This window comes from Scomber scombrus, chromosome 4 (assembly GCF_963691925.1).
Source record: "Scomber scombrus chromosome 4, fScoSco1.1, whole genome shotgun sequence".
NCBI lineage: Eukaryota > Metazoa > Chordata > Actinopteri > Scombriformes > Scombridae > Scomber > Scomber scombrus.
In genome coordinates this window covers 12,542,941-12,562,567 of record NC_084973.1, presented here as the reverse complement: position 1 = coordinate 12,562,567, position 19,627 = coordinate 12,542,941, and the positions used below count along the sequence as shown (strand labels likewise).

The following is a 19,627-nucleotide window of genomic DNA, read 5'->3' as shown; positions in this document are numbered from 1 at the left end:
ATGTGGACTGGAGAAGCCGAGAATCAAACCACCGATCTTCCAATTATTGGTCAACCGCTCTACCTCCTGAGGCAACAGCCAGTACTTTTATAATAATCAGGCCCACACAGAATCTGTTCCCGCAGATTTCCATAGGCTTTTCCCCAATAAAGATACTACTTGTGAAACTCAAAATGTTAAGACCTGGTGGAATGAAAATTACCTTTTCTCACTTTTAATCCATTGTCCCTGTATTAATTACTTATTTATCTCTTATTATATGCCAAATATGCCATAAAATCAGTATTTTTACATTATTACATCTTTTTCTGCAAACTAGTCTCAAATGTTTGCTCATAATGTGCTCAGAGGAATTTACAAAAGTTCACCCAATTGAATATGACTTTGTGTAAGTAGCCAGCCACAGTGGACTTATAAAACCACACGTCACTATTTGTGAGTCATAGTAGCTAACAGCAATATGAACAAAGACAGGAAAAGATATGTATTTTATATCAGTGGGCAAAAGCTTGTTTTCATTCCCAGAACAATATGGTTGAGCTCTAATTCACTGGAAACTATATTTCTTATCTTCAGTAAATATGATCTATCACATTACAAGCAAAAAAAAACATTCGACAGAATTCTGCAGATTTTCATTCTGGATCACCGCCAATGTCCGTTTGGGTCTGGGCATTGAAATACCATTTTACACTTTTTAGACTTAAATTAACTTTTGCCTCATGGTGAGGAAGTTGAACCACTGGCTCAATTTACCCCAAGGCATTTGGCTCACTTTGATCCACAGCTCCCATTTTGGAAACAGCCTAGTTTAGCAATTCAGGCTAATCTTTAGCTAAACGAGTTACATGGTTTAATATACTGGGGCATCATCAACATGTATGATATGTTTTTAGACCTGGATACATTTGCTTTGACATAACAGTCATTATAGCTGAAATGTAGAAAATTTACTTTGACAAGCAAAAAAATGCTTTTTTGTGGGGAAAAACATATTTACCACAGCACAATGAACTTCTCTCCATCACAGCCAAAGAGAAATAAAGGGTGCTTGCAGAATTTATGGTCACATAATAACAAATGTGTACAGTTGCCTAGATACAGGGGGTGGATCAATTTACCCTCTGGCTCAACTTATTCCACTCTCCCCTACATGATTTTTCTTTTCTTTTTAGACAAGCAGCATGTCACATGAGTCCAAGTTAAAGGCCCACCAGTATCACAGCAGGTAACTTTTCATTCTGATTTACTGTTTTGTATTGTGTTTTATATTTTTTATATACCATCAAAACTTGCCTTCACATTGTTCATCTTTCTTGGTTCCTGTGGCTCACCAATTCAATTCTAAAATCAATCTGTGAAGAGTAATACGTTTTATCTCCCCCTCTGATGGGATGGAAATAAGGTTGGGAACCACCAGCGACCTTTCTAACACTGCTGTGAATCACACTGATCAAATTAATCCTTAATCCACAAAAGCATCAGGCAGGGTGACACAGCACGCAGAGGGCCGTGAAGTCAGTGAGAGATCTGGTTTGAGAATGACCTGCGGGTAATGCATACCATCTCATTCTGTCTTCATTATTCTTCTGGGTAGTTGACTGCTTCATTATATTATGGATTCTTTCCCTCTAAATGTGTTCCTCCCCTAGTGCCAGAAAAGATACTCACATGACTTTGCATGATTTGCAAAACAAAATGGATAATAAAGAGCTTCTAGAACTCCAGACTTGTTTTTCTGTTTCTGTTTGTTTCACAATTAAGGCCTGATGTCTTCGAGGGTGGTCTCAGTAGTCAGGAAAAGACGCTGGATGTGCTGCTTGAGCAGGCTTTCAGGATCAAAGAAGAGGCGGCTGCTAGCCTGTGGTCCACCCAAGGCTCCTTCCAGGCTGAGGTCCTTTTCCATAAGCTGCTGGAGAACCACATACTCACTATTACACGAATTGTCAAACAGCTCAGCATGGATATACAGGTTCACAAGTTGATAGACAGTAGAGATTAATAGATAAGGTGTTGTATTGTCATGTGCTGTACAGTCATGCATCCTTGCAGCCTTTGTGTTTGTTTTGTGGTGAATATCTGAAATCTCTCACTATGCAGATAAAGTAATTGTTCATCTCTGTGGTCTTCTTTTCCTCCCCATTCTTTTATCTGCTCTCTTCTCCACATCTCTTTTGATGTGCTGCACACATCTAGACATACACTCATGCTGACAAACTCACAGCTGATTTGATTATGTCTGATAGAACGGTCTTCAGCAAAGCCTCTCTGACTCCTTCCCTCATCATCACCACCTCTAAGACATTTTGACTATATAAGCAGAAACACTAATGATGTTCCCAGTACGTTGTTAAATAATAATCATCACGCTATGCAATTGCTTCTAAAAAATGTCAGTCAGAAGAATTACTGGAAAAGGGTGGACTGAGAGAGTTTGACGTGTGTGTGTTTGGAGTCATCTTTGACCAAGCAGAACATCAAGTGACACTTTGCTAACATGCCTTACAGAAACAGAGCGTGCACATGTAATGCAATGCTTCATTAGTGCATACCAAATGGACCATTAACATGATTAGAGGTTGACATTATGTGAAATATTACATTAATCTCTAAGATCTAATTAATTCGGCACAGAAGAAATAATAAGATAAGCCATGAAGTGAATACTCTGCTAAATCAGATGAAAGCAACATCACACGGTCACTATTAGTTAAAGCAAAGAGACATCTCTTTGGTGCTGGGTTATCAGAGACACGTTGCATAAATGTGAACGGGCCTATACTATGCTATGATTATTCATGTAGATGCAGCATAGACAAGCATGATGACATTTCTGGTAATTTGGAATTTCTCTCTCAGCAAAAGACATCAAGTTCACCATCCTTCAGTAACAGTTGAGGTGACAGCATTAAAATGCCATAATCAGTTACCATCATTAGTTTTCTGCCAGGTCATTTTCATTTTCGTAACATATCTCTATATTATTTCAATCAATAAACTGATCACTTATGAAGGTTGCTCTCTTTGTTCTGAGCAGGCACTGGAGAAACAGACCGCCCAGCGAGACTTTGTCACCTCTGCAACCACACTGGCTGTTCAAAACCTCGACCAGAAGAATATAGTTGGCATCGGAGACCTACGAGGAAGAGTAGCCAGGTATGCACACCAGGTTTATTGTTTGCAGACAGCTTGTTGTTTGCAGACAGCAAACAAAAAGGAACAAACAACAAAGTCTGTAAAATGCTACAATTATTTTGTCCTAGGTCTAATGCACTGCTGATCTCACTAATTAACTTTCTTTGCAGATATCTTACTTGTTTATCTCCTTCTCTAATGAAATAGCCTGCATCCTGTCTGGCAGCTCTTCACAGTCTCATGCTCTCTTCCAACCCACTGTGGCACTTGAGCACACGCACACACACACACACACACACACACACACACACACACACACACACACACACACACACACACACACACACACACACACACACATACATACATCAGATTATGATTACTTTTGGGGACATGACATAGACTTACATTAATTTCCTGGAGACTTACCCTAACCCTAACCATCACCACTACTTGCCTTACTCTAAACTTAACCACTGACCCAAAAATTTGTTTTTTCCAAATTGGTTACATGACTTTTGTCCCCAATTGGACAAGTTGACCCCAATTAACTGGTCCTAAGTCTGAAATGTATCCCCAAAAGTAGCTTGGGGATACACACACGCACACAATCGTTATTACGTTCCTACCAGAGTGAAGTTTCTAGGTTTGAACACGTTCTAGATGCTGATTAGCTCTTGCTCATTATTTAGTGTCTGTGCAGTTTGCTCTTATTAGACTGGAAAGCTGAAGAGAGGAAGTCATCCTAACACTCTATTTAACAGGACTTGCATTAGATTTGGCATTTTTGCAGCATAACTATGAAGGTTGGATTATTTGAATGAAAAATACAGCATTCCAAGCAATCATTGGTCAAAACATCTGAAATAATCTAATTTCTTATCAGGCAATAAGATCACAGTGTAATGTTTTCAACATGTTGTTTCACAAAAGGCCTGCTTCCATCATGGTGTTCAGCAGCTCAATGGTGAGGAGAGAAATTGCCTATTACTCAACAAACAGCTGATATATGGTCCAATATGGGCTGTAGAAAAGCCTCACATACTCAGTCTAATGACCTCTGGTGTTGGTCATAAATAATCAAGCAAGCTTAGCGCCTGTGGTTTTTGATGAACTGTTTTGTTCAGTGGAGTTCTTTATGAAAGAGATGTAGTGGTCTGCTGGGAAATACCCCAAACCTCACACTGGTCATCTCAATAATTAGCTGCAGGATTTTGTTATTGAGCTTTCACTGTATGTTATCAGAAGTATTGTATCAACATATGCAGGCACTAACACTGATAGAGATTGGCAGAGAAAAACTTTGCATGCAGAGTGATTGCATCTTAAGCATAGAAAGGAAGAGAGCTAAATTGTTGTACTGATAATAAGCATAAGCATAGTTTATGCATTTCACACAAACATGATGGAGAATATGTCAGAAGCAAGAGGTTGTATGTGGTCATCTGCTTCATGTTCTGATTGTGTTCAGTGATAAATCTGTTGAATTAATTTGCCTCTGTGATTGGCTGTCATGTTTTGCCTGTGTTCTCATCAGTAGATAGAAACGTTTATCCACTAGAAAATGCAAATGTGTTTGTTCAGCATCCAAAGGGCAAAGTTTCACTGCTGAGGATTCAGCACAGCTTTTTGGCCTCCTTGACCTTACCTTTGAAAGTACTGATAAGGTCACCTGTCTTCTTTTATCTGTATACTCGTCTGGCTGTCTGACATCCGAACTGTGCGTGCTTCAGTACAGATCCTCCTCCCCTGTTTTCTCTCACCTTTTGCTCAATTCCATTTCTTTTTGACAATGTTGCTATACAGGGTGATTTTAACATTCATATTGATAATGCCATAGATGACAGAGCTAAAGAACTTCTGTACATCCTGGACAACGTTGGACTTTCCCAGCATGAGACAAACTCAACACCTAACAAGGGACATATTCTGGATCTAGTTATTTCCAAGGGTCTACACATGTAGTGTGGTGACTGATGCTGTCCTTTCTGATCATTACTGTGTTTTATTTAAAATAGCCATCGCTGCTAACAACAGAATAATTATAACAGAGGTAATGAGAAAACACTATATCAATGAAAACATGTACTTTATTCAGAAAGGCTTTTAAACCCAAACTATTTATGCCTTCAGTTCCTGTCAATGACCTTTAGCTCAAAAATTATAAATATTACTGACACCATTGCTCCCATGAGGATCAAAGTTGTCTATGGAAAGGAAAAAGCACCATGGAGGAATGCCACACTGGCAAAAACTCAAAACAGAGGGCGTAGACAGGCAGAACGCAGTTGGTGAAAAACCAAACTCTCATGCACGCACCTTATTTAGTGTTGTCAGCAACGTCACCTCAGCATCAGCCCTTCCTGAACTGCTATCCATCAAGTCATGCAATTACTTTGCATCGTTTTTTATAGGTAAGATTCTGAGAATAAGGCAAAGTCTGTAAAGCCATATCAGATAAAATGACTATGTTGCCTGTGCTCACAATAGTTAAGGTGGCACATTTTCACAGCCTAAATTATGCAAACCTGTCCGAAATTGTCCAACACCATAGACCTACTACCTGCAGCCTACAAGCTTTTTTAAAATGTTTTTAAGAAGTACTACTAATAGTCAATAGTTCTCTTCAGTCAGGCCTAATTAAATAAATAACTACAGGCCCATATCAAATCTACCTTTTATAGAAAAGATAATTGAGAACATGGGTGGAATTTTTAGATTATGCCCAAAGGGCACTTAAACACTTAAAAAAATATATATATATTGTCAATGTAGGAACCCCCGCATTGTATAGATTAATGGACAACTGCTTCACTGGAAGAACTGCTGCAACCCCTGCACACAACTTGACTCATATGTTGATAGAGATGTAGAAACCTATCCAGGTAATGTGCTATTCAACTTTACACCAAACAGTGAATTGTACAGAATTGTAACAGAGAGCTTTTCAAAGCAATCATTGTAAAAAGTGTTGCTCCCCCTAAAACAACTACAATTTCCAGTCGCATCAACTCAATTGTTAGATGATAGGAGAACTGATCTTTCCTTTTCAATGCCAAACGCTCATGAAAACTGTAAAACAATGACGTGAGAGTGTCAATTATTAGCCTGTTAGAAAACAAAATTGCTTTCAGAACAGAGGGAAAGAGAAAAACAATGTGCAGAAACATGCTGCTCCAAGTGATGGAAGAGGTATTCAGATGCATAAAGTCACAATACTGCAATATATAAATACTCCATTACAAGCCCTGCATTTAAAGTTTTACTTCTGTTATTCGAAGTTTTACTGTTCCATTTTACTTGTATGATTACAGACCTATTGCCTTAAAAGAAACATTTAAATGTTAATTTAACATAATTTTAATGTTTGTAGCTACTGCTGGGTAGTTTAATCTATAATGATCTATAGTTTATCACCTCATCTATTTTGTATCAAAACTCTCTGTTAATGGAGTGGAGTACTTCTTACTTTCAAATGCAATGTTAATGTGTTCTTTTCAATGTAATATATGCCCTCGTAAAACACTTTGAATTGAATTCTGAATGGTGCTACCTTTACTCGCTGCCATCCAGCTGTTCTGATTAAGTAGTCTCTCACCATCCCTATCTGCTTCCCTGTGTATCATCTCAGGTGTGATGCCAGCATTTCCAAGCTGAGCGCTGATGTGAGCTTTTGGGAGCGGCAGGTGATTAGACTGCAGCAGGAGGTGACGGAGCTCCGGTCAGCAATGGATGCACGGCTTCAAGAGCTTGAAGTCAAAGTGAGAGACCAAGAGTCAGTGCTGACAAAGGCAGTAGAGACATAAGACAGTGGTTTAACTTAAGTCTATACTCTATACGGCTGTGTACATGGTGTGGACTTTACTAGATGCCTAAAAGTAAATCAGTCAGTATGAAAAATTAATCTATTGTCTACAATAGGTATACAGCAGCTGAGTGTAGCATTACTGCTGTTGAGTTCTGTTGTGATCATTATTATGTGGCAAATGTATAATGTCCATCACCCGTCAACACAAAGATAACTTCAAAAAACAAATTATTCTTCATTGTGACATTCAAGACATTAAAACTTGGATGTGACTGAATTATCCTCAAAAGTAGAAACGTCATGAAATGTGTAGCATAAAGTGTGGAAGGTTTGTTGAATATTGTTTTGATAGTTCTTAAATGGTGCTAACCTAATCCTTAGCCCACCTTATTTGAGACTGGATGTAAACAATACAGTCTCAAATAAGGAATAATCCTTTGTGACTATATCAGTACAAAAGGATGATTATGTTCATTTAAATGCAGCTTGCATGTATGAAAAAGTATCTAAAGTGGATATCAGATGTTTTGGAGCTTAAAGCTGCTGAGTGAAACCAGTCTTATCAAGTCAACTCGGAGGCTTCACCACAACCACAGACTCTGAAAGGAGGAAATGAGATGTGAATAGAATCTGCATGCGGTCTCTCCATAAACAGCCTTCACTGCCGCATTTGTATTCAGTTGTTTTGTTTTGCTTTTTCTTCTTTTATTAATATCTGAAAAAATACTAAAACCAATATAAGACCATGTATGTCTGATGTTATAATGCTCTCTATCACTTAACTAAATCTAAACCTGACTACAGTATATCTATACACATACTGTGCGCATACAGTGAATCTGCCTGCACTCAGTTCTGTTGGTAGCGCAGGGTGGTAAATCATTGTGATGGAAGCACATTAGCTTTGGAGCAGTGGTCAAGCATGTGCCATAAAGATAATTGAAAAAGCAGAGAAAGTGGGTCACTACTGTTAGTCCCAGTCTTCCTGAAAGACTACAGGAGTGGTGCAAATGGCTCAACCAGCTTGACTGAGCAGAAAATGCAAAGGGTGCAAGGTCAATCATGGAGCCGGTGCCACAAAACACTCTATCGTTACTTGTTTTTTGTTTTCCTTTTTCCAGTTTTATCATGACCTGGGCAGACTGGAGGCGTCACTGACAGAGCATTCCCAGGGCCAAAGGAGCTCCATGTCTGATCTGCATAGACAAGTTCACCTCCTAGAAGCAAGGTGAGGCCATTAATTAAAACAAGCTGACCTACTTTTTTTTAAATTACTGAGGCGTGTGTGTGTGTGTTTATATATGCAGATTTCTTCTTCCTTCACTTTTCATGGAGTGGTTTTTGTGTAGAGTGTCTGCTGTATGGGGGTACACTACTACAGCATCATGGTTGAGCAGGTAATATTTAGCAGGTTCATTGTTTTCAAGCATGTTAGCATCCTGACATTTGCTAATTAGCATTTAACATAAAGTAAAGCTGAAACTGATAGGGATGGGTGTAATTGCAGATATCAAATGTTTCTTTAAAATTAAAATTTACAATAAAATGTTATGGCAATCCTTCCAGTAGTTTTTGAGATGTTTGCATCTGTACAAAAGTGGCGAGCTGACAGGCCGACATTACCATCCAAAGAGCCAAGCCATTAGCCTGGTTAAAAAACCTTTGAAGCCAGCAAAAACGTTTTAATATAGGTCATGTAAGGTGTGTTTTGTAAGCCCATGTGAGCTGGGCCCTTTTTGGTGTATAATACTTGAAATAAAAATATTAATTAAACTGGCACTATAGGTAACACAACCTTTATGATTTAAGTGCTCTGAACAACATGAGCTTATGTTTTGTGGGGAAATTGGGTTGCTGAAAACCATGCAAACACCATAATCAGAGTTTTACCTTGATATCAATAAAGTTAAATACATTTTTTAAACAATTTTGTATTCAGTGTGCTGACTGGTAAGTGTGGCCATTGTCTTGTTCATACCTTTTGATTCTGTCCAGATTTACAATACTCTGCCCTCCACCTGTCCAGGTTTGACTGTTGCTGTATTTATCTTGAAATAGATTTATTTAAAGTTTATTTACTCTTTCAACTTCATGTGTGGCCAAGTCATTTTGAAGCAGACACAGCTGATTTCAAAGGGTCCTACAATGACATTTGGAACTCTGTAGATCAGCTGTTATGTTGTCTGGTGAACGTCCGGCCTACCAACTATCAACATTAGCCAGATTAGGCAGACAGCGTGGTGTAATAAATGAGGTGGTTCTCCAGCAGTAGATCTATAATTTGTAGCAGGAGACTGTTTTGTAGTGCAGACAAACACACACACACACACACACACACACACACACACACACACACACACCTGGCATTTGCCTCATCGATCGTCCATTTTAAAGGGTTCAGGAAAAAAGAGTTAGGAGAAAGAAGATCAACTGAATGGAAGGGCCAGATATCTGTTATAACAGAAAAGTAGACCCAAGAGAGAATTCCCAATGAGACACTGTGTGTCATGTCCTGCAGTACAACACAGCCCACACTATTTCATTGAGCATGTCTAAGGTTGCAGCATTCCTCTGAGATGTTTTAACATCACTTAACCCATAAGATTATGTGAGCGATGTGAACTGCAAATAGCCATATTAATATCAACTTCTTCCAGTATTGCAGGGAGAAGGAAATGTGTTCTGCTTTCACAAACACACTGCTCAGAGCAATACAAAGGTCATAAGATAAACAACATGCATGCACTCTTTCTCAATTTCCTGTGCATAGGTGTGCATGCGTGTAGATGTGCATTCTGGTATTTGATTGTGTAAGTGTGCATGCAAATGTGAGAATATGTGCCTCCATATAGTAGCACTGCCTGCTGAGTTTAGCATCAAGCCAAATAATTTTTTAAAAAATGCTAAAAAAGGGCTCACCTCTAATTACCAAAGAAACGCTGACGAAACACTTTCAAGCAGCTTCAAAGAGCAGAACAAAAGCATTTTGCTTTTAATATAATTTAACTATATAATAGTGACAGAATATTTTAGTCCAGAATGTTAAACAAGGGGTGTCAATAAAGCATGGGTTTTGGAAACTGACAAACTATTTATCAAATGCTAGGCAGCTGGAAGTGCCAAGTATGAGTTTGTATATAATGGTTTCAAATTTACTGCGAGCATGCTGGCTCAGTCCTCCGGTTGCCAGGTATTTACCAGTCTGTGCACCACAAAATATACTTGTCTACTGTACTTCAACTAAAGTTTTTTGTGTTTAGACCAATAACTGAAACCTGCAAGTTTGCAGTTTTAATCTGTTACTACATTTTCCCGGTGCTCTTGAAATCATACATTCTGATGTTTTTTTCAGGATATCAAGTGACCTAAAGGAAGCCAAGGAGCGAACAGACACGCTGAAGAAGCAGACAGAGCAACAGCTCCACAGCTCTGTCCAGACACATGCACAGAGCAGCCAGCAGCTCCGCACCCAACTGCACGACACAATGGTACTGTAGCTGTTTGAACTACACTGCTGCAACAATTTTCACAATGAGAAAATCCAAGTCACATTTATACATTCTCTTTTTCAACTATTAGCTTTTCTATTTCTGAAAAAACAACAACTTATTTCTGTGTGGTTTCCAAATGAGCAGGATGAATCATGCTTTCTGCTATTATGACTCAGCAGAAAAAAAACACTTATAAGAATAAACGCTAATTAATTAGTAGAGGGTTAAAGAGAGGCTTTTGCCTAGGAACTTACTAAAGAGGCAGTTGTGTCTTATTATGCTTCTATGCATTTATTCAAATGCAGTTTCACTAAGCTGGATAAGCATGTTGCACTTTGTTTTCCCATTGACCTTTTTGTCCTCTGCCATTGCACAAATCTCTGAAAGTTCTTGTTTTGTGCCATGGAGAAAAAGTAAAATTAAGTATGGAGGCAGCCAGTCCTCTCACTGGTATTTCTACATTGTGTTACTTGTCAGTTACAGTAATATTTCAAAAATAATGTGGTTGTAAACTTGTTACGTTCAAATGTTATAAAGAGCTACATTCAGATAAAAATTTATGTTTACGACTATTCACATATGCTAAATAAAAAGTGTGTGATGTTTTATGTTCAGTTACAGGCAGAGTCTAGATTAGTTGAGCGACTGCATGCTCTGGAGGCCCGTGTGGAGCAGTTTGAGACCCAGTGGGATAAAACCGACCACCGTCAGGCAGATCAGCTGAAACGCTCCGAAACCAAACTCGGTAAAAGAATGTCCTCAGTAGAGAACAGCCTCCATCGAGAGCTGCAGCTGCTCAAACAGGAATACCACAAAGGTGGGTGGGTGACAACTGTTGGTAACTTCCTGTCATCAGTGAGTAAATATGCACATACTACACATATTTTATTGTTTATTGAAAAAAATTAAAAACACCTCACAAAAGAGACAGACAGACAGAGAGAGGGTCATGTATATAATTAGTCATAAACTGAAGTGTCCTGACTTGACTAATATGCTCCATTTCTTTTGCCTGAAAATGAGATGCTTAATATTTCATATAGTGACAATAGCATCTTAAATTAAGCATAAGAAGAGAGATATCTTCGTCCAGTGGTACCACTACCATAAAACTAACACAGGCTCCTGATCTTAAATAAAAATACATCAGGAATTTCAAACAAGAGGGAATTAGCTGAATATGAGCTACAGCTGCTTTATATAGTTACCTCGAATCAAATAAGTCATAGGACAAGCCATGTAAATACACAGCCAGCTAGCCTGCTCAGCTCTCTATCAAACTGCTGGTGACGTCCAACCACATCTCATTGCTCTACCTATTGGATGCACATTTCCCAGGAGCCCTGGCACTAGATCTCAAGCCTTCTCCACTTTTTGTCAGTCCCTTCTGAGTCTCCAGCTATTATTAAAGAGTAAACAAATAGAAGAGACAAAGTAAATAAGGGGTAAACTGCTCTATGAATCACAGCTGAGCCACAGATCTCAGTGCTAGAGAGCCATCCATCCATTAATCTATTTAAAGTGTAGGATGAATATATGGAAGGCGATGGTAGGAGAAGAGAGAAAAGCAATGCATAATTGATGCTGGTCGTAAATAATCGGCACAAGACAGGCGAGGAGTCAGAAAAAGAAGGAGAAAGAGATTATCCTCTGCACATCACAGTTCACAATCATTTCCTTAAGTTACGTGATATTGAAAAATATATCTATTTTAGGCAGTATGTTATGAACTATCCAGTGAAATTATGATAAGTGATGAGTTGAATCACAGAAAATTATATCCAGATATTAAAAACTGAGAATATAAGGATGTGAGTGCGATATCAAACTAACAGCAAGTATCACTGCCTGTTAAAAAGGTTGGTTAAGATGGTTTCTTTAGCCTTCAGATTAGAACCAACACATTTGCAACAAGATAAGCTAGCACAAAGTTAATGTTGTCATGGTTGTCATAGTTATGAATACTGTGCAAGCACACCACAAGCTAATCTCAGTACCATTATAAGACCTCAATCACTAGCAGCACTCAAATACAGAATGGTCTCTCCTGCCATCTCTGCCAGCGGTATTACCAAGCTTGATCTATTGCAGAAAGGTATTGCAAATCATTGGGCCATAGCTAGGTTAGGTTAGCTAGGTTTCAGTGCTTTTTCTACAGTATTAGATGCATCACATTCATTGCACCTCCATTAAAATACACATAATTCATACAAACAATAATGTCTGATGATCATCTGTACACTTTGTCTCTCTTTTGGACAGGTTTCCTGTCTGTGCATGATGCCATTGAGTCCCTGAGGCAGATAGGCGACATCAAATCCTGCCTTGACAAGGAGAAGCTTCAGAAGGATATCAGGCTCATCTGCAGCAAGGTGGCAGAGCTTAATGAGTCGTGACATTATCAGCTGAAGAGGAGCTCTGTTTTACTCTCACACTTGTCCTGAGAAATGGTTTGAGTCACACACCAAAAAGGCGTCCTATGGGTGACAATGTGGTGTGTTTCCTCACCGAGTCTATTCCCAGCTTCTATGAGTTCACTGTGTACATAACTTCGGTCTGCTGACGGATGAAACTGAGTTTTGGCATGTGATTACAGACATTAAATCATCATTCATAACTGACAATATCAATTGCGATTAATTGTGTGCAATTTAAAAAGTCAACAAGATTATCTACCATTTCACCTGAACTTAATCAATATTTTTTTTAACATGAAAGCACCAAATACAGCAATGATTAAAACTGTATTATATTATATATATATATCCTGAAGTCACATTTGGAGGACAAAGGCAAATCATTGTGATATGATTGTGTTAAACGATCCTACCGGTATGGGGCGCTATAAATCAAAACCGAGTTAGTTTGTTTCGACCTGTAACTGGCTCGTGGTTTGAATAGACTGCTGGGGGCAAAAAAAAAGCACTTTGCCGAAACCCGGGATCGAACCAGGGACCTTTAGATCTTCAGTCTAACGCTCTCCCAACTGAGCTATTTCGGCTTGGATGAGCTTCTTCCGCTATCGTCACAATCATATTACTAGCAATGTATAATTGTGTCTCATGTTCTGTTATTTATGGTAACAAAAGGTACTGTACATTTTATTTACCCCTAACGTCTGTTGAATCTTATTCCAGCCCCAACCTATCCTATCTGCGCTATGCCTTCCCATAACCACAAGTGAGCCCTAAACAGAACCGAGGATACAGCGCTCCATTCTACATCATTTTACCCTTTACATTCGGGTTATAAAAGGCGATGTTTCTACACAAATTACTTAATATTTCATTAACGAGATCGCCGCTGTCAGGTCGAATTCTCGCCCTCCTATCGCTTGCTACAAGTTGGATTCTCGTTTGATTGGCTGTATGGGATGTAATGACGGGAACACAGCAGTGGACGGCCGAAGGTCAATTGTTGAGACCGGTGACGCAGAAAAACGGGCTTACACGTAAAGACAGTCTATCACAGTAGTAAATGCAACCAGAAAAGCTTATATTGGCCCGTACGGGGATCGAACCCGCGACCTTGGCGTTATTAGCACCACGCTCTAACCAACTGAGCTAACCGGCCATGGTTACTTGAAAAAGGTGACGTAATAAAAACGCTTCAGACTACACACTGAACAGAGTAAAACAGAGTTGGCAAAAGATAATATCCATAATTGCCTCAGCTGCTGTCAGTTAACTGATGTATATGTACTTAACTATCTATGAAATTTACTTATTTTTATGAATTTGTCCAGACATCTCTGCCGGCGGTATTGCCAAGCTTGAGCAGCTGCAAAAGGTTAGGTAAAGTCATGAGGCCATAGCTAGTTTAGCCTCCGCAACGTCCCTGAGGCAGATAGGTGACATCAAATCCTGCCTTGACAAGGAGAAGCTTCAGAAGGATATCAGGCTCATCTGCAGCAAGGTGGCAGAGCTTAATGAATCGAGACATTATCAACTGAAGAAGAGCTCTGTTTTACTCTCACACCTGTCATGAAGCAATGGTTTGAGTCACACACCAAAACTGCATCCTACGGGTGACAATGTGGAGTGTTTTCTCGCTGGCTCTATTCCCAGCTTCTATGAATCCACAGCTATCTATGCTATACGCATTTCAAGTTTAATAACGTGATGAAATACAGACAATCGTAGTAAATAAATGCAACCAGAAAATATACTGTTGGCCCGTACGGGGATCGAACCCGCGACCTTGGCGTTATTAGCACCACGCTCTAACCAACTGAGCTAACCGGCCATGCCCACAATGAAACGTGACGTAATAAAAACTTCAGCCAAAATGCTAAACAGAAAGTAAAACTTAACAGAATTAACGAAGAGAAGTCTACTGACGGTAAGGTTAACCAGTGAATATTAAACTTTGAACAGCGTTAGAATTGTAGAAGTTGCAGATAAAGTCATCAAAATGACAGGAAGATACAAAAGCAAAAAATACTGTATTAGGTTATGTTAAAAGTTATGAAGGAGGTTGTTTTTTTCACCTGATCAGACTTGACACCGCCCATAGCCTTCTTGTAACTAAGTTAGAAAGTTGGATTTGATTCATGATAGGATATTTTTTCCGAGGCACAGCCTGTAAACCACAAATATGGTTATAGATGTTGTCAGTGATTCTCAAACTGAGGGAAGGGCTCCCCTGGATGGACCTAAGGGGGGAAATGTGTATTGAGACAGCAAACATGAACGGACATCAGAGAGGGACGCAAACAGATAATCCGCCACGCATAAGAGACATACAAACACATATAGATGATCAGAGTGAAATAAAAATGATCTGAAATTGAATAAAACAGATTGAAAAGGGGAATGAAAATTATAGTTCAGTGCAATATATGAATGATCCCAAGTTTAACGGAATGAAAAGTAGTGGTTAACTCACTGGATAAACGTTTAACTTGCATTTTCATTTGCTCAACACAACCTAATGTGATACATGCATGAACATGCCATGTAGTTCATCCTGGCACCTATTTACTTTCTTTAGTCAGGGAGTGAAGAATTAAAGCTAATCAGTCATTTCTAAACTCTGCAAGTCTCACCCTGATTGTGCTCTGTTACATGATTCCTAATTTCTGTTGGTTTTTTTTCACAGAGCTGCTGGTGTCTGTCGGGCTCAACAACATCTGTTATCTATCACGTCTCTGAAGCACAATGTCAGTGAAGTTCTCTGGCTGGGAGGTGGTTGATGATGGTGCTTCTTTTGCTGGTGTGGAGCTGGGGGCGTCGCAGACACCCCAAAACAGGGGTGTCTACAGTATGTACCATGGTACTAGTATTGCCAGTGCACGTATCATCATTGCCAATGGTTTTAAACCGTCAACAGGCGGCATGCTGGGAAAGGGCGTGTATGTCAGTCGTGATAAAAAAAAGGCGGCACATTATCCATTAAGAAGTAACCCTTCAGACCGTGTGGTCTTTGAGGTACGTGTGCGTGTTGGTCGCGTTAAGCGTATCGACAAGGACAACCATCCTATGCAGTTAAACTGGAGCACGAAGGGCTACAACACTGCCTGGGTGCCCCCCAACTGTGGCATGAGATCTGTGCCCAGCGGCCTAGAAGAGGATTGTGTGTTTGACCCCAAAAGAGTGAAAGTGATAGGCATCGCAAACGCACCAAACGCCACCATCAAGGCAGAGCTTCAACAACTCCTTGCAAAAAGTTCCAAAAAACACAGGAGAGGAAGCGGTGCTGCTGTGGATGTGTGTTCTCTGTGTAAGAGAAAGACCCAGCAGGGCTCTACACACATCAAGCAACAGTGCTGGAGCTGTGGGCAAAACATCTGCATTCTCATGTCCAAGCATTTCTGTTCCGCCAAACCATGACAGGGGTTTACAGAAGAAGATTGAAAAACAAAGGAGTTGTTGAAAATGGACTTTGTCTGAGCTGGAGGCTGAGTGAGGGGGGAACTAAACCTGAAATCAACTATAGCAAAAATTTAAAAACCCAGGGTGTCAAACTTTATAAACAGGACTCATATCTTTCTTTTCCTCCCCTAAAGTGATAAGTGTAATAGGTATGACATGTTCAAATATTTACTGCTGAACATGTTTTGGGGATCTCTTTTGGTGGAATCTGTTAATGCATTGATGTTAATGGAACTGACAGTTCTATGTTTACTTCTTATTTCTATTGGACCATAATTTTATACAGTCTGATCAGCATGCGTTATATTTATGTGCAATCAAGTCGTGATATGTTAAGCACATTGAATTCATTCCAGCTTAACTGTGGCAATTTCTTATTTTATGTGATGTAAAATTTTAAATGTGATGTTATAACACTCATAATTTTGATTTACTGGGATGATAGAAAGGATTTAGTGAACACTAAATCATGTAACATGTCTTAAGCCAATAAATGTCATTATTATGATATCAGACCCTTTGTCCAGTTTGATATGATTCCATATTTAGTAACGAAGACTCAGAAATGCAATAAGTGATGGCTTCATGATTTCTTACAGATGCAGTTACAAACTTCAATGAATTAAACACACATTTTGGCAGGTTACAAAGCACCTGAAAAAAGGTGTGTCTACTGTCAAAGCTGTAGTGAAAAATAAACAGCAAGTACAGACATATTTTGAGAACTAAAGTATGGTTAGTTTCAGTTACCTGTTCATGTGGTACCATGGGACACATCTGCTGGTTGTGGTCTTAACTGTAAACTGCGTAAGGAATGCTTGGATTATTAAATGATAAATTATGTTTAATTTCTAGAGGTAGATTAATAGGAGTAACAAAGTATAACAGCCTTGTTATTGGAAACCAGAACTGTAGACTTCATGAAGCCAGTACAAGAATACAGCTTGCAACAGCACACTGCAGGCAAAACCACATATATATAACCCCTGGGCAAAAATGAGTCCATCATAACCCCTTTTTCTGCCTTTGTGCATGGTGCACAATATTTCTTTGCTGAAATACTGCTTTGCCCTAAGTTTGCTGTGTGGTACAATAATATTTCTGAGCAGATTATTAGCAACAGCGTCTGGAACCCAAGGTAGTGTCAAAGGCAGGTTGACAAAAAGCATTGTTGGCCCGTACGGGGATCGAACCCGCGACCTTGGCGTTATTAGCACCACGCTCTAACCAACTGAGCTAACCGGCCATAACGCTTCAATGTGAAATCATGTGTATATATAGGTTTTCGTACAGTTTTCCATTTATTGTTACTGTGAGGTTGCTAGTGAGATCCAACCATACCAATATCACCTGAACAGAAACTGAAAGTTATCGAAGAGAACGATTCCTCACTGACGGTAAGTTCTGTTAACTTTCCAATCTGAAACAAGAATAAAAAGCTCGTTTGCAACGTTAATAGATACGTTGTACGTAAATACTACTCATGAATAGTTAAAATGCTTAAAGTTGGTGACTGAGTTAAAATCTACTCACTGCTTTAGCTGACAAAATATGAAGCGTAACAATCCGAGCTGTGTGAACTAGCTAAACTCGCAATTACCATTTCTCCGACCCGTCGAGATTTTGTGACCGTGTGAAGAATTTCAGCTTTCACAGCTATCATCAGTCTCTATTAAATACATCTAATTTAGATGTGTTTTTTTGTTGTTTTTTTCCTACTAAATATGGTGTCATATATTAACTGTAGGCAGGGTTACGAACTACCGACGTATTTTCTGCTACGCTAAAAGGATCAACATGACATTAACTTACAGGCCAAAGGGAAGATCAGATATTGTAAATGTCAACGTGTGTGATCTTATTCGTACAAATATTTTTTTAAATAGATATCGAAATGTGTACTCCTATATCTAAAAATCTCGGTAACATCCTGTCAAAATATTGTATGTGATAACATTGTTTACAATGGCTGAATTTCCTGACAAATTTCCTGACTGGGGCATGGTGCAACACAATCTCTGTGACACTATGAAGGATTAAAGCTACATCCAGTTAAACCGAAATACTAATGTCAAGAACCTGTTCTAACATGATGCTGTTTTTGTGTTCATTTCTCATAGATCTGCTGGTCTTTGCTGGGCTTCAACAGCACCCTTTATTAAAGCAGGATGTCAGTGCAGTTCTATGGCTGGGAGGTGACCTATGACGATGACTCTCCTCTTGTGGAGCTGGGAGCCTCTCAGGAGCCCAAAGACCGGGGTGTCTACACTATGTACCATGGCACCAGCGTGGCCAACGCACAGATCATAATTGCCAACGGCTTTCAACAGTCATCAGGAGGCATGCTGGGGAAGGGCGTGTATGTCAGTCGTGATAAGAAAAAGGCAGACCGTTATCCTTTAAAAAATCTCCCTTCTGACCGTGTGAGCCTTGAGTTGCATGTGTGTGTTGGCCGTGTCAAGCGTATTGACAAGGACAACCATCCAATGCAGTACACCTGGAGCTCGCAGGGCTATGACACTGCTTGGGTACCCCCCAACTGTGGCATGAAAGCTGTGCCCAGCGGTCTAGAAGAGGATTGTGTGTTTGACCCTAAAAGAGTGAAAGTGGTAGGCATTGCAAGGGCACCAGACAATGTACTGAAAGACCTTCAACAGCTTGTAGCTAATAGTCTCAAAAATCCCACTGGAGGAGATGGGGGTGCAGCATCACATGGTGGCGGTGCTGTGGATGTGTGCTCACTGTGCAACAGAAAGACCCAGCAGGGTTCCCCACACATCAAGCAATCGTGCTGGGGCTGTGGGCAAAACATTTGCACTCTCATGACCAGGCATGTCTGTCGAGTTAGCAACTGAGACGGGGTGAGGACAAAAAGGAAAAAAGATGTTGAGTTGAGATGCACCGATGGGACCAGGATCCAAGTGAAGGGAGAAGAAAAAGCTCAGGATGAAATCAATCTTTGGAATCAGGACTCACAGTTTCAATCTTTTGTACAACACGTTACAGCTGAACATGTGTTAAGGATCTGTGAGGTTAAGACTTTATCAGGAATTTAAGTACTGTAGATAAGGCATTTAAGTTTAACTATAATGTTCACATTTTTGCTGTATTAGCTTTATATTCTCTGAACAGTATGTGCCGTATTAGGATTATGTGCAATGAAGATGAGAATCTTGGTGTATTGAGCAAAATTTGACTTTATTCCAGCCTGCACATGCATTTTGAAATATTACAATCATGATTTTGATTTACTGAATGTATTTGATTTCCTTACGCCTGAATCATGTAATGCCAAGGAATTATGTAAAGCCAATAAAGTT

The 19,627-nt window shown here is 39.5% G+C and overlaps 2 protein-coding genes and 1 non-coding gene across 3 annotated transcripts; 2 read left to right on the top strand and 1 right to left on the bottom strand.

The window, feature by feature from the left end:
- fam81b (family with sequence similarity 81 member B) lies at window positions 1-12,830 on the top strand. The gene is made up of 9 exons (XM_062417190.1): window positions 1-81; window positions 1,176-1,228; window positions 1,765-1,972; window positions 3,038-3,156; window positions 6,767-6,896; window positions 8,065-8,171; window positions 10,296-10,431; window positions 11,050-11,251; window positions 12,697-12,830. Exons 1-9 carry the CDS (start codon window positions 1-3, stop codon window positions 12,828-12,830), a joined length of 1,170 nt encoding a protein of 389 aa, XP_062273174.1.
- Window positions 12,831-13,362: 532 nt separating this feature from the next.
- trnaf-gaa (transfer RNA phenylalanine (anticodon GAA)) lies at window positions 13,363-13,435 on the bottom strand. The gene has a single exon. It is a non-coding gene; the product is annotated as a tRNA-Phe (tRNA).
- Window positions 13,436-14,736: 1,301 nt separating this feature from the next.
- Window positions 14,737-19,185, top strand: LOC133978850 (uncharacterized). Its single transcript, XM_062417189.1, has 4 exons — window positions 14,737-14,775; window positions 15,535-16,253; window positions 17,417-17,445; window positions 18,475-19,185. Exons 2-4 carry the CDS (start codon window positions 15,594-15,596, stop codon window positions 19,160-19,162), a joined length of 1,377 nt encoding a protein of 458 aa, XP_062273173.1. The 5' UTR covers window positions 14,737-14,775; window positions 15,535-15,593; the 3' UTR covers window positions 19,163-19,185.
- The last annotated feature ends 442 nt before the right edge of the window (window positions 19,186-19,627 follow it).

Excerpts from the sequence above, each read along its gene's own strand:
- fam81b (XM_062417190.1), top strand. The coding sequence starts at position 1 with ATGTGGACTGGAGAAGCCGAGAATCAAACCACCGATCTTCCAATTATT. Across the intron at positions 82-1,175 it reads ACCTCCTGAGGCAACAGCCA|ACAAGCAGCATGTCACATGA; the intron begins GTACTTTTATAA and ends TTTTCTTTTTAG. Across the intron at positions 8,172-10,295 it reads GTTCACCTCCTAGAAGCAAG|GATATCAAGTGACCTAAAGG; the intron begins GTGAGGCCATTA and ends TGTTTTTTTCAG.
- LOC133978850 (XM_062417189.1), top strand. The coding sequence starts at position 15,594 with ATGTCAGTGAAGTTCTCTGGCTGGGAGGTGGTTGATGATGGTGCTTCT. Across the intron at positions 16,254-17,416 it reads TGTCCAAGCATTTCTGTTCC|ATTATTAGCAACAGCGTCTG; the intron begins GCCAAACCATGA and ends ATTTCTGAGCAG. Across the intron at positions 17,446-18,474 it reads AACAGCGTCTGGAACCCAAG|GATGTCAGTGCAGTTCTATG; the intron begins GTAGTGTCAAAG and ends TTATTAAAGCAG.